Genomic DNA, 13,858 nt, shown 5'->3' on the forward strand with positions numbered 1-13,858 from the left:
CAGAATGGGGGCTGGGGCTGTAGCTCAGTGGTAGGACACTTGCCTCACACGTATAAGGCACTGCACTATATAAAAATAAATGAATAAGTAAAGGTATTATGTTCATCTACAACTAAAAAAATATTTTTTTTAAAAAGGCAGAATTGTATAATATAGAATCAAAAATGTCCTGAGGAAGAAAATATAAGGCACTGCACTATATAAAAATAAATGAATAAGTAAAGGTATTATGTTCATCTACAACTAAAAAAATATTTTTTTTAAAAAGGCAGAATTGTATAATATAGAATCAAAAATGTCCTGAGGAAGAAAATAATGCATATTAGCACATGAAGGGACTGTAGAATTCTTGTGCTTCTTAATCCATGAAATGGCATAATTATATTTAAGTGTTTGGAGTGTCTTGAGGATTTCCATTTATTTTAATAAATTTTTATTGAGCATCTAATGTTTACTGTTAGTTACTGGAAATTTAGAAATGATTGGCACATGATCCCTGGCTTCAGGGATCTTACTTTTGTTGGGCATGGTGCTGTATACCCAGCTACTTGGTAACCTGAGGCAGGAGGATTACAAGTTCAAGGCAAACCTGGGCTAATTAGCATGATCCTCTTTCCCTACAAAAATGTTTCCTTTTTGTGATTAAATTAGTGTAATAAGTTTTATAGGCACATTGTAGAGATACGGAACATTAAAATACTTAAGAGAATGGAGTGATCCTCTGTGGTGGGTGATGGGTTTAGTGAGTCACAGAACATGTGATAGAAAAGTTGGATTTTGAAAGGTGGTAAAGAGCATTCCAGGTAGAAGGAGCAATATGAGCAAAGGCCCCACAGCATTTAAAACAGACAGAACTATAGTCAGTGGGGATTGGCTGAAAGGTTTTTAATCTAGTGAAATGATGAGTCAGATTTATGTTTTATAATGATCACTTGGCAAGAATATATAGGCTAGATCCTAAAGAGACTGGAGGCTGGGAGAAATTAGTAGAATTGTAGTAGTCCATGAGACTTTAGTATTAGAAAAGAGAGGAAGAGAATATAAAATGGACAAGTTTGGGGCACAGATTAGAGGTGATAGAAAGGGAGATTAAAGAAGAAAGCTCCCTGACATAATTGAGTTTAATTCAAGCTGTGCTGGTCTTGAGATGTCATGAAACAACAAAATTAAAATGTCTAGTAAGAGCTTTGTCATTCCAATGTTGATTTCAGATTTCTGGGTTTAAGCAGCAGACTATGCTATCATCTTGGTATCAGTGGAAACCAGTGGAACAAATTGTTTATTTTAGTTCTGCAAACCAAGATTAGAATTTTGCGGGGAAACATTGAAGGACTGGAAAAATTAAGAGCAGCCAACAAAAGAAGACATGGAGGAAGCCAGGAGATGAGACTTAATAAAAGACAGAGAAAGGACTGTTCAACCCAGAGCATGGATTAAGAATTATAAAGATAGAAGAAAAGGAAATGAGCATTGAAAGGACATAACTAAGCTGATCAGTTAGAAGGGCATTAGTTTCTTTGCCAAAAAGTTTCAGAGGAGCGTTCAGATTTGGAAGCCCAGTATTACTGAGTTAGAATAATAAAATGGAGAGTAAGAAAGGAAACAGCAAAAGTAGATTGCTTTTATGAAAAGCTTAAGTGTGAATGAAAAACTAGAGAAGTCACACAGTCTCCATCAATAGTTATAAGAGCCGAATATTTTTGTATTTTATGCCTCAGGGAAGTATCTAATATAGGAAAAAGTTGAAAACTGAAAAAAAGAGGAAAGTGGAGAAAATTTTTAGAGATCATTGACAGAGCTGGGATCAAAAGAATAGGTAAAAGGATTCAAATTGAAATAGGATAGGGAGACATTTTTCCTAATGCTGGAGGGGGAAAAACTCCAAAGGTTAACACACAGAAGTTTGAGGAAGAAAGATTTGATATTTGATAGTTAAAATTTTTTCTTTGAAAGAGGGGATTATTTTATTTATAGGGGTGGTACTAGTGGCGGGGACTTGAGGAGAATACTGAAGGGTTAAAATGTTGCTCTGGGAAGGAGCTGAGACAAAAAAGTGCTGCGCAGCATGCTAGAGGCCTAGTTAAGATTGGGGGATTTCATCTGGAGTATGACCAGACTTTTTATTGTTTCCTTTAGTAGTCTGAGAAGCCTGTCATAATAATTCAAGAGGGATTTCTTGATTTCTATCAGTGGAAGAACACAGAAACAAGATTGCTGAGAGCACTGGCTTGCAAGTGGGTTAAGTGATATACTATGAAGTCTAGGTGAGAAGAGTGGGGAAGAAGTTGATGAGTGATGTGTTAGGATCATCAAGCATGATGATCACATATAATGGGAATAAGATAGATAATTGGAAGATTACAGGGTTGCAGTAAGATTAATGTTAATTTTATATTAAACCTAATATTAATTTTAGGTTTCAGAGATGAACAGTTTCTTATTTTAATATCCAGCTTATTGCCTGGTAATAATGGCTAAAGAACAGTTTGAAGATATTTAAAACTCAAGAAAGCAAAAACTTTGAGGATTAGTCATTGGATGAGTCACTGGCATCATTTGTAATAAAAAACTAGATAAGATACCATATTTATTAATAGAGTGATGATGAACTAATAGCTAGGTGTTGAACTTCTGTGACTGAGAGGATCCTGGTAGTATATGTTAGATGAGAGCATTGAGAATTAGTGAAAAGTTGTATTAGCCACATGATGTTAGTCTCAAAGAGTAGGCTCCACCCACAACCCCTCTATTAGTGGAAAAATCAGTCATCTGTTAGTAGGAATGGAGATAAATTCTGATTCAATTAGTATATTTGGCATGGGAGTATAAAGAATATTGAGTGCATCAGGAAAATAAATGCTTTTAGGAAAGAAGTTAAATTTAAAGCAATAATGCAGAGAATACAAGGAAATTGTGAATGTTGGAAGTTTTTTTTGTTGTTTAAAATGACATTTGAAGGATTTCAGAAATAGAATGGGATCATTTCATTGTGGAAGAAGAATTGGATGATTTTGTTATTGAGATGGAATTTTGTTGAGTAAATTTTGGTGTCTTAATAAAAAGGTTCTTATGGTTAGGGGAACATTTAGCTTATTCTTGGATAAGTGCCACTGGTTGAAAAATTACAGTTCCCTACAATGGCTAGGATGCTTGTATTTGAATTAGAAGAATTTGTTTGGGAATAGTGAACATATATGAAATGCCTGACACATAGTATGTTCTTAAAAAACGATATATGCTTTATTAAAAAGAAGTTCTAAATTATGACTCTTATTTGAGTATTAATAGGTGTTTCTGAACTATTTGAAACTTAAAAAAAAAATGTGTTCATCTGTGTGGTGACACATGCCTATAATCCCAGTGACTTTGGAGACTGAGGCAAAAGGACCACAAGTTCCAGGCCAGCCACAGCAACTTAACAAGGCTTTGTTTCAGAATAAAAAGGACTGGGGATGTGGCTCAGTGGTTAAGCACCTATAGGTTCAATCCCTGGCACCAAAAAAAAAAAAAAAAAAAAAAAAATTTCCCCCCATTTAAAAAAAATTAATGTATAATTGTATGTTGTATTGGGGTTCATTTTGGCAAAATCAAACATGCAAGGAATTTGATTTCAATCACCATTCCCGCATCTTATTCTTTTCTCCCTCTATTCTTCTTCTTCTCTTCTACTGAGCTTCCTTTTGTTCCTTTATTTTTTTTTGATTGGTACTCTATACATATACATAAAAGTGAGATTCCCTTTAGCACATTTATGTATGTATATAACATGATTTTGTTAAATTCACTCCTTATCTCTTCCCCTTTCCTTTCCTTCCTCCCTCTCCTTCTTCTGTTACTTCACTGGTCTTCTCTATATACTTGTGATATCCAACACCCCCTCACCTCCCAACTGCCTTCTTTCCCTTATTTTTCTCTAGCTTCCACATATGAGAGAGAACATTCAACCCTTGATTTTTCTAAGTGTGGCTTATTTCACTTGGCATGATTTTCTCCATTTTCATCCATTTACTAGCAAATGCAATAATTTCATTCTTCTTTATGGCCGAGTAAAACTCCGTTGTGTATATATCACATTTTTTTGATCCATTCATCTGTTGACAAGCATCTGGGTTGATTCCATAATTTGTCTATTTTGAATTGTGCTGTAAGTATATAAACATTAGAGTGATTATTGCTATAGTAATTATTACTGGTTTTAGTTCTTTTGGATAAATAGCAAGGAGTGGGATAGCTGAGTTACATGGTGGTTCATAAACATTCTTTTTTATTTCTTTTCATTTCTCTGGTTGTATGCGATGTAGAGTCACACCGGTACAGTCATACATGTACCTAGGGTAATGATGTCCATCTTATTCCACCATCTCTTCTGCCCCATACACGCTCCCCACTTCTCCCTCCCCTTTGCCCAATCAAAGTTCTTCCATTTTTTCCATCATCACCCCCCACCCACACACATGGATAAGCATCCACTTATCAGAGAGAACACTTGGCCTTTGGTTTTTTGGGATTGGCTTACTTTGCTTAGCATGATATTCTCCAGCTACATCCATTTACCTGCAAATGCCATAATTTTATTCTCTTTTAATGCTGAGTAATATTCTATACCATAGCTTTTTTATCCATTCATCTGTTGAAGGGCATCTAGGTTGCTTACAGTTTAGCTATTGTGAATTGAGCTGCTATGAACATTGATGTAGCTGCATTACTCTAGTATGCTGATTTTAAGTCCTTTGAGTATAAATCAAGGAGTGGGATAGCTGGGTCAAATGGTGATCATAAACATTCTTGATCCTTTTTTTGTGTGTGTGAAAAGTGTATAGAAGACTTTCTAAAGGCTGTATCCTTAGCTTTGTTCCTATATAAAGTATTAGTCCAAATAAATTACATAATGATAATTGCATTTAATTTTTCTAAATATTTGAGTTCTTCAATGATGATAGTACACTGAATTCTGATTGCAGGAACGTCAGGATCAGATTCCCCAGGACAGGCTGTGGAAGCTGAAGAGATAGTAAAACAACTTGATATGGAACAGGTGGATGAGATCACTACCAGTACTACAACATCAACTAATGGAGCAGCTTACTCAAATCAAGCAGTACAAGTGAGGCCATCGATAAATAATGGTTTAGAAGAAGCAGAAGAAACAGTTAATCGTGATATCCCACCCCTTACAGGTGAAGAAAAATCTTTTTTTTTTTTTTTTAAAGAGAGAGGGAGAGAATTTCAATATTTATTTTTTAGTTATCGGCGGACACATCTTTGCTTTGTATGTGGTGCTGAGGATGAACCCGGGCCGCACGCATGCCAGGCAAGCGCGCTACCACTTGAGCCACATCCCCAGCCTGAAAAATCATTTTTTATGTGTCTTCATGAATAGTTTATAAAAATATAGTATATCAGATTTTTTTCTTGAATGGGCAGATTAAATGCATAAACTTTTCTTCCTTGAAGTTAAAAAGAAAATTAAATTGGAAACAAAATTTTATCCCAGAAATCCAAAGTCATTATTTGCACTAGTCTTGGACCCTAGGTCTGCAGTCCCTGCCTAGAGGCAGTGTCACAATTTTAGATTTATTGCATACATGAATGATGTACCCCCAAGGGGGGTGTTTCTGGATCTCTCCCTATACCCAAATTTTGCAGTCTTATGAATCTTTACAAACTTCATTAACATAATTATTACTTTCTTAGCCAGTAGCCATTGAAATGTAGAAACTTAATGCATCTGAGAGGTAGAGAAGATATACCTAGTATAAGATCAAATTGTGTTCCACCATTCCTGAAAGTGAAGTAAAATTGAGGATAGTCAACTTCCTTCTGGGGCAGACATTTTATCTTAGGTTTTTTTTTGTTCCTTATGGTGCCAGATACTTGAGAGACTCAGTAAATGTATATTGGTTAAGAAGAATGGTTTGGCATAAAGAAGTAGAATAATGTACTTCTCTCATATATAAAGTGGAAACTTTAAACAAGCAAACAAAAAACACACACAATAAAACAGCAGAAAACATTTAAAGAAAAAAAATGCACAGAATTGTGAATCTTCTATATAGTAAAACTCATTAGCCAGGTGCAGTGGCGCACGCCTGTAATCCCAGCAGCTCAGGATGCTGAGGCAGGAGGATCATAAGTTCAAAGCCAGCTTCAGCAACAGCGAGGTACTAAGCAACTCAGTGAGACCTTGTCTGTAAAATAAAATACAAAATAGGACTGGAGATGTGGCTCAGTGTTTGAGTGCTCCTGGGGGGTTCAATCCCTAGAACCCCCTGCCCCCCAACAATCAATCACTTATTAATACCAATATAAAGAGAAAAGCACCAAAATAGAGGCAAGACTTAATTTCATGAAGCCAAAAATTCTTAATTATACTGTTACGCCCAGAATTTAAGAATGATACTAAATCTAACAAGCAGATCAACAAGGTTATACACAGATTAACTTACCTTTGACCAATGTGTTCATACTGATTACATTGCCCAGGATTATAAATCTAATGAATGGTAAAGGATAAAGTCCAGGACTCTTGGCTATAATAAGTCTTTGTATTTATTTTTTATGACAACTGTGAAGGTGGAAAAGTGATTTCTGTGACCTTAATTTCTGGATAGGAAAAGTAAGACTTAATACAGTTGTCTCATTTATATCCCTACATTTATGAACACCTATTTTTTTGTGATGGGAATTATTGATAATGATGAATAAGGTACACTCCTTGACCCTAAGGAGTTCATGATCTAATTGAAGAGCCAGGTACGCAGAAAAATTACCATGTGGTGAGTGCTATTACAAATAAGTAAGCAAGATGATGTGGTGGCACATTGCAGTTACTCTGGGATGATGATGATAAGAAAACAAAGCCAAAGAAGACAAGAAGGTAGCTTATTACCATTTTAAAGCTAAAAATTGTGTTTCAAACTGTCTCAAGACCCCAAAGTATCATTTGGAATATTAACAAACTTCAAAGCAAACTTAATAACATATATATCTAACTCTACAATCAAAGGGGAAGAATTACTACCACAGCTTAATGGAGCCCAAAGTCTCTTGAGAGAGTTTGAAACACAGTTTTCTTAGTTTTAAAATGATAAATGGGGTATGTCTGTAGCCTCTCCCTTATACTCTGGAGGCTTAGGTGGGAGGATCACTTGAGCCCTGGAATTTTGGACCAGCTTAGGCAACTTAGACTTCATCTCAGAAATAAATAAATGGTAGTAATAATAATACAGGGTTTTGAAGGCTAAATACAGTGAAATATGAAAGATCCATAGTATGTTGGAATTCATGTATGTTCTATACTTTCTCTCAGGTCAGTAGGAATTTGGAATAGTGAAGTAGTTGGAAGATACATTTTTTATTATCCCCTTGTGTTAGTGAACTATTTCAGGTATAAATTGTCACAGATAAATAAAAATTCTGCTTTACATCTTATGTCATTTGAACAAACACATCAAAGTGACCTTGTCTAAGAAAGCCTAAATACATAATTGTAAAAAAAGGTTAATTTTTGTCCTGAAACTTACCCTCTAATACTCCATTTCTAAGGATTACAGACACTTTTACTGGGTTCCACCTAAAATCGTTGCCTTTTAGACATTATTTGTTTAGATTGTAAGGAACAATCTTCCTCTCCTTCAATCTAAGTCACAGTTATTGTCTTAGGAAATTCTCAGCATGTTTCTATAGCATAATGTTTTTTAATTGATATAATCTTAGTTTAGACAGAATGAATTATATAGAATACAATTGTTCCTTAATTATTTTAAAGTTGTAAGTTAGAAGTAAAATATAAAGCTATTTTTTTTCTACATGCAGCAACATGTAGACATGATACATTACTTAACCATTTTTTGGGGGGGTGGGCGGGCAGTACTTGGGATTGAATCCATGGCCTTGCACACACTAGGCAAGTGCTCTACCATGACCTGCATCCCCAACCTCATTACTTAGCTTTTTAAGATCATAGATACAACCTTGAGATTCCTGGGAAAATGTACATACTTAAGTCTTCGTGGGGTTCACGGACTTTTTAAAAATTATTTTTGATACGTGAAAATTGTGAAAACTGATGTAGTATCATGCAGTGTTTCAATACATATATATATTGTGTAATGTTTACATCAGGTTAAATATCTGTCTTCTTAAACATTTATTATTTCTTGATGATGAAACATTCAAAATCCTTTTTTCTAGCTTTTGGAAGTGGACAGTACTTACTGTTATCTACAGTAACCCTACTGTGCAGTAGCATAGCATTACCTCTCACTCCTCTCTAACTATAACTTAGTACCCATTGATCAATTTCTGCCCAACTCCTGCATACACTGATCTCTGGTAACCACCATTCTGTTATCAACTTCTATGGTACTTGTCTTTCTGTACCTGGCTTATTTCAGTTAATGATCTGCAGTTCCATTCATGTTGTTATAAATGAATGCTTGGACTTCTTAAAGACTGTTCATGAATCTCAGATTTTAAAACTATGTTTGGGGCTGGAGATGTGGCTCAGAGGTAGAGCACTTGCCTAGCATGTGTGAGGTCCTGTGTTAAAGCCCCACTGCTACCACAAAAACAACAACAACAACAAAAGATGTAAACTTGAAAACAAGTGGAAAATTCTGAATAAAATTAAATGTCTATAACCCGAAACTTAAAAATAAATAAGTAAATAAAGACCATGGTTGGATCTGTTGTTAGCATATATTTATTGACTACCTATATTTACAAGGCACTTTATGGTATAGTTTTGATACAAAAACACCATAAGAACTTTATGATTATCACATACAATCACTATCCAGTTAGAAACTGGATTTTTGTGGGGTATTATTTTTAATAAGTAGTAATTTTTTTCTACTAGTCATGATATTTGTTATTCTATCTGTAGTGATAGGTTTTCTCCTTTGAATGTGTGTTACTAAATTTGCTTTAAAATGCTGTGTAGTTACAAGTTAACTACAAGTAGTTACAAGTAGTTATAAGTTACTTTTGTCTTTAATCTTATATATTCAGAGCCTCAGGAAGATCTTATATAGAAATAATAAAAATGCACACTTAAAGGAAGCATTGAGTGAGTAAAAGTAACATCTTCTTTTTATTTTAATAAATAGCACCAGTAACTCCAGAGAGTGGTTATTCATCAGCCCATGCAGAAGCCACCTATGAAGAAGACTGGGAAGTATTTGACCCGTGAGTTATCTGATTTAAAATTTTTTCTCTTTATTTAATAACTTTTCAAATTTATGTTGATGCAAAAGCTGGCACTTTCAGTAGAAACCTTAATTTGAATTTTGATTTTTATCCTGGGCTAGTATTACATGGTAGAATACTCTCTTGTGATGCTGAGCAGCAAACTGTAGTTCCCGATTAGCCATGTGATTATGAGGGTAAATAATTGATATTCTGCATTTTACTTTGTTGCTAAACATCAAAGTTTGACCTTTTAGCTATATTAAATGATTTTCAACTTAAGATGCATTTATTGGGATGATTATAGTGACACTCTCCTGTAATCTTGGAGACCACAAGGCAAGAGGAAGTTCAAGGTCAACCTGGACAACTGAGTGAGACCCTGTCTCCAAATAAAAGATTTTTTAAAAAGCCAGGAATGCTTGGGGCTGGGACTGTGGGTCAGTGGTAGAGCACTCACCTAGCATGTGTGAGATGCTGGGTTCGAACCTCAGCACAGCATAAAGATAAATAAATAAAGGTATTGTCCATCTGCAACTAAAAAGTAAAGATATTTGAAAAAAAAGAAAAAAAAAAAAGGCAAGGAACCAGTGGTAGAGGACTTGCCTAGCATGCTCAAGTCCTGGGTTCAACCCCCAGTAACCAGTGTACACAGTGGGTTTTAGAGAGGGAATCTGATAGTGAGGAGCATCTGTTTTAGGAAGAGCATGTGATTTCTAGGTATTAATATCTTTACTGAGACATGGAGATACTAATTTGTATTTTGACTTTTACTTACATGTTTTTACTGGGTTAAATGGGCTTTATTAAAGATTTTAAAATGTACTAAATTTAATAATATGCTTTATGTTTATAAAAATAGAAATATTAAACTTTTCTTAAAATTTGATTTATAGCTATTATTTCATCAAACATGTTCCACCACTGACAGAAGAACAACTAAATAGGAAACCTGCTCTTCCATTGAAAACAAGAAGTACACCAGAATTCTCCTTAGTTTTAGACCTGGTAAGTGTATTATCTGTAGAGGAAGAGAGAATAAAGGAGTTAAATTCTTTTTTAAAGTAACAGTCCAAAACACTGAAAATACAAATGAATAATAATGAGTAGCTATCACACTTAAAATAATGATGTCCTGGGTTTCTGGAATGTTCTTTTTAAGTATAGTCTAATGCTAGGGTTCCACATTTGGTTGGGATCAAGTATCCTTTGAGAATAAGTCACATTTTTAATTTTTGTATTTAAATGAGTTTTCTCCTCCATATTCCTGAGACCCTTGTAATTTGTTATTTGTTTTTCTGATGCTGGGGATGGAACCCAGGGCCTTGGTTATGCTAGGAGAGTATTTTACCACTAAGCTACATACTCAGCCCCATGATTTGTTTTTCTGTCTTCTAAAAAGTTCTAATTTTATTTCATTAGAATTGTGCCTGCATTTTAGATTCCCTCTTTCTTGTCAGGCTCTCAAGTTTCCCCAAAGGACCAAATATAATTTAGGTCTCATTGAGTTAATGGCAAGATCATATTCCTTTTCATATTTGTTTTTGCATATTATCTGATACCAATAAACTTTTCACCATGGGATTGGTGGCGCACATCTGTGATCCCAGCGACTCAGGAGACTGCATCAGGAATCCCAGTTCGAGGTCAGCCTCAGCAACTTAGCAAGACCTTGTCTCTAAACAAAAAATTTTAAAAGGGATGGGGACAGGGGCTGGGGAATATAGCTCAGTCAGTAGAGTGCTTGCCTAGCATGCACAAATCCCTGGGTTTAATCCCCAGCACCACCAAAACAAACAAATAAACAACAAAAGGAACGGAGACATGGCCCAATGGTAAAGCAGCACCAAAAAAAAAAAGTTTTTTTTCATGAACAGTGTCAAAAGCATAATCTCTTAATGCTGGTGATGAAAGATTTTAATATGTTCTAAATGTGATTTAAAATTTGTATTTTAAGAGCCAGGCATGGGCTACTAGGGAGGCTGAGGCAAGAGGATCACTTTAGCCTAGGAGTTCAAGGTTAGCCTGGGCAACGGAGCAGGACCACCATCTTTAAAAAAGCAAAACCCCCCAAACCTATCTATTTTAGAGTACTAGAAGAGCTAGTAAAACAGAATATTTCATTTATTTTGCTAATACAATTTAATATGTAGTCATCACATTTACTATCTGCTTACATACATTTTCATGATATTTAGAAGCAATAAAAAGAGAAAGATGTATTTTTGAATTATGATCATTTAGATTTGATATGCAAGTTAAAGATGAAAATGAAAAAGATTTTACTATTAGGAGCTGATGTGGTTATGATATTAAGTTTTCCCACATTATTTTGGCTTCAGTGTTAAAGAAAGATTGAGCATAAATAATCTTAGAGAACTAGATGGAGAATGATCAGATCTTAATAGGCTATAGTTGAAGCAGTAGAATTAGTTATGATTCATTTATAGGAAAGAGAAATCATTTTCTTTTAAGAATAGTTTTTATTTCAAGTGACATTGATCAATTTACAGTGACTTCCAGGGTAAATGATTGAGAACCATTCTGAAACTATAGAAGGACTGTGATTTATTAACCATGTCTGTAAAGGGCATGAAACAGTGGAGAGTAGCATGCCAATTATTACTTTAGACAGTTTTGTCTATAAAAAGAAATAGAAAAACATGCATTTTATGAGATACTGAAAAATGATGACTATTCCTTCAATATTTGTTTAAAAATTTGAAGTGTGATGGTAAATCGTATACAATCATAGAAGTAAAGCTTTGCTGCAGTTGGGTACAATGAATCAAATGCATTCTGCTGTCATATATATCTAATTTAAATAAATAAATAAAAATTTTAAAAGAATACATTTTCTTAATATGCTAACAGCAATACCTTGAAATGTGTGCTGTGTTAAGCATGTACTTTTTGCCTCCTCATAGTTTAACTTTTTTTGTTGTTGTTTTGTTTTTAGTTGTAGATGGACATGGTATCTTTATTTTTGCTTATTTATTTTTATGTGGTGCTAATGATTGATCCCAGTGCCTCACATAGGCTAGGCAAGCGCTCTGCCCCTGAGCTACTGCCCTAGCTCTCATTGTTTAACTTTTAAGTTAAAAAAAAAACACACACACACACACTAGTGCTGTGGCTGGGGCTCAGTAGCAGAGTGCTTGCCTAGCCCATGTGAGGCTAGTTAATAAGATGTGGAATCACAAACTTTGATCATTGTTGTTTAATTTTAATTGATGTTACCCCATTTGGCTCATTGGCCCAGAAATGGAATACCTATAAAAACTTGAATTGAGCAACAAATATACCACTTATGGTAACTTTGACGTAATATTTGAATTTTTGTTATGTTCTCAGAGATGAAAACTTGGAACTTGATAGTTAATAAACACATTGAAAATTTAGAGGGTAGTCATTAGTAGCTTTTTTTGTTGTTGTTGTTAAATGCTTTCGTTAATACTAACAGAAGGCTTGTTTTTTGTTGTTTTTTTAAGCATTCAAGATTTAAGAAATGTAAATATTTGCATCTATCTTACATTGAACAATCCTTACTTTCTTATTCTCTTAATGAGAAAACAGGATTTGGGAATAAAAGATGACAAGTTTTCATTGCCTGCTATTTAGTTACATAATGTGGATGAAATGTATTCATGATAAAAACATCTATTTCTAAAGTAAGATTCTTTATATATAGTTTGACGATAAGGAGCTATATGAAATATATATGTAGTGTGTGTGTGTGTGTGTGTGTGTGTGTGTGTGGAGAGAGAGAGACTTCTATAGGTATATATAGATACAGATATACATACATATTTAAAAAAATAGATTTTAAACTTGCATTTGCTAATTATATTAAGAAAAAAAACATGTGTTTTCTAACAAAGTTGGCAGCTGCAGAACTCAGAGCAGTGGTTCTCAAACTTAAGCATGCATCAGAATTTCCTGAATGGCTTTTTGAAACAAAGATTGCTGAGGCCCTCCGCCTCCTGAGTTTATGAACCTTCAGAAATAGAGCTGGAGAATTTTGTTTGCATTTGTTACTAGTTTCCAGATGTTGTTGATGCCTTTTATTGGTCCAGGAACTGCACTTGAAAACTATTGACTTTAGAAAATCTTATCTTAATAATAATGTATTATATTCATAAAATTCCACAAATGAAATAGATGCCTTAATAAATGTTTTTGGTAATCATTACTACATAAAATTATCATTTGAAGGGTTTTTAAAAATCTTATTTCATTTATTGAATATGTGTTTTTTCTTTTAAGGATGAAACACTAGTGCATTGTAGCCTAAATGAGCTAGAAGATGCAGCACTTACTTTTCCAGTCCTTTTCCAAGATGTCATTTATCAGGTAATTTTTAAATTTTTAACTTGATTTTTGGTCTGTTAGGGTAACATTCTGAGTTAAAAAACAAAAACAAAAAATTTTTTTTGTGTGTGTGTGTTTGATGTTTAATATGTTTTTCTATAGACTTCCTGATTGATTTCATCAATATTTTAGTGGCCTATTAACACAAAGTAGCATCATGTTAGATAATTACATAAAACAACATTAATTTGTTACCAAAAAAATACTAACTTTTCTTACCCAGTGATGTCTGCTAGTTTTGTAATTTATTTGCCAGCAGGTGGAGGCAGGAGCACTGACATAGTTCCCCAAGAGGACT

At 34.2% G+C, this 13,858-nt stretch overlaps 1 protein-coding gene across 6 annotated transcripts in view; it reads left to right on the plus strand.

Annotated features, from left to right (window-relative positions):
* Ctdspl2 (CTD small phosphatase like 2) overlaps window positions 1-13,858 on the plus strand; it is an 84,129-nt gene that overhangs the window by 45,138 nt on the left and 25,133 nt on the right. For all 6 annotated transcript variants that reach the window (XM_076850724.1, XM_076850727.1, XM_076850729.1 and 3 more), the window contains 4 exons: window positions 4,962-5,177; window positions 9,111-9,189; window positions 10,086-10,197; window positions 13,456-13,542. In XM_076850724.1, the coding sequence (XP_076706839.1) occupies window positions 4,962-5,177; window positions 9,111-9,189; window positions 10,086-10,197; window positions 13,456-13,542 (494 nt within the window). The remainder of the gene's footprint in view (window positions 1-4,961; window positions 5,178-9,110; window positions 9,190-10,085; window positions 10,198-13,455; window positions 13,543-13,858) is intronic.

The sequence above is a fragment of the Callospermophilus lateralis genome, chromosome 3 (assembly GCF_048772815.1).
Source record: "Callospermophilus lateralis isolate mCalLat2 chromosome 3, mCalLat2.hap1, whole genome shotgun sequence".
Classification (NCBI taxonomy): domain Eukaryota; kingdom Metazoa; phylum Chordata; class Mammalia; order Rodentia; family Sciuridae; genus Callospermophilus; species Callospermophilus lateralis.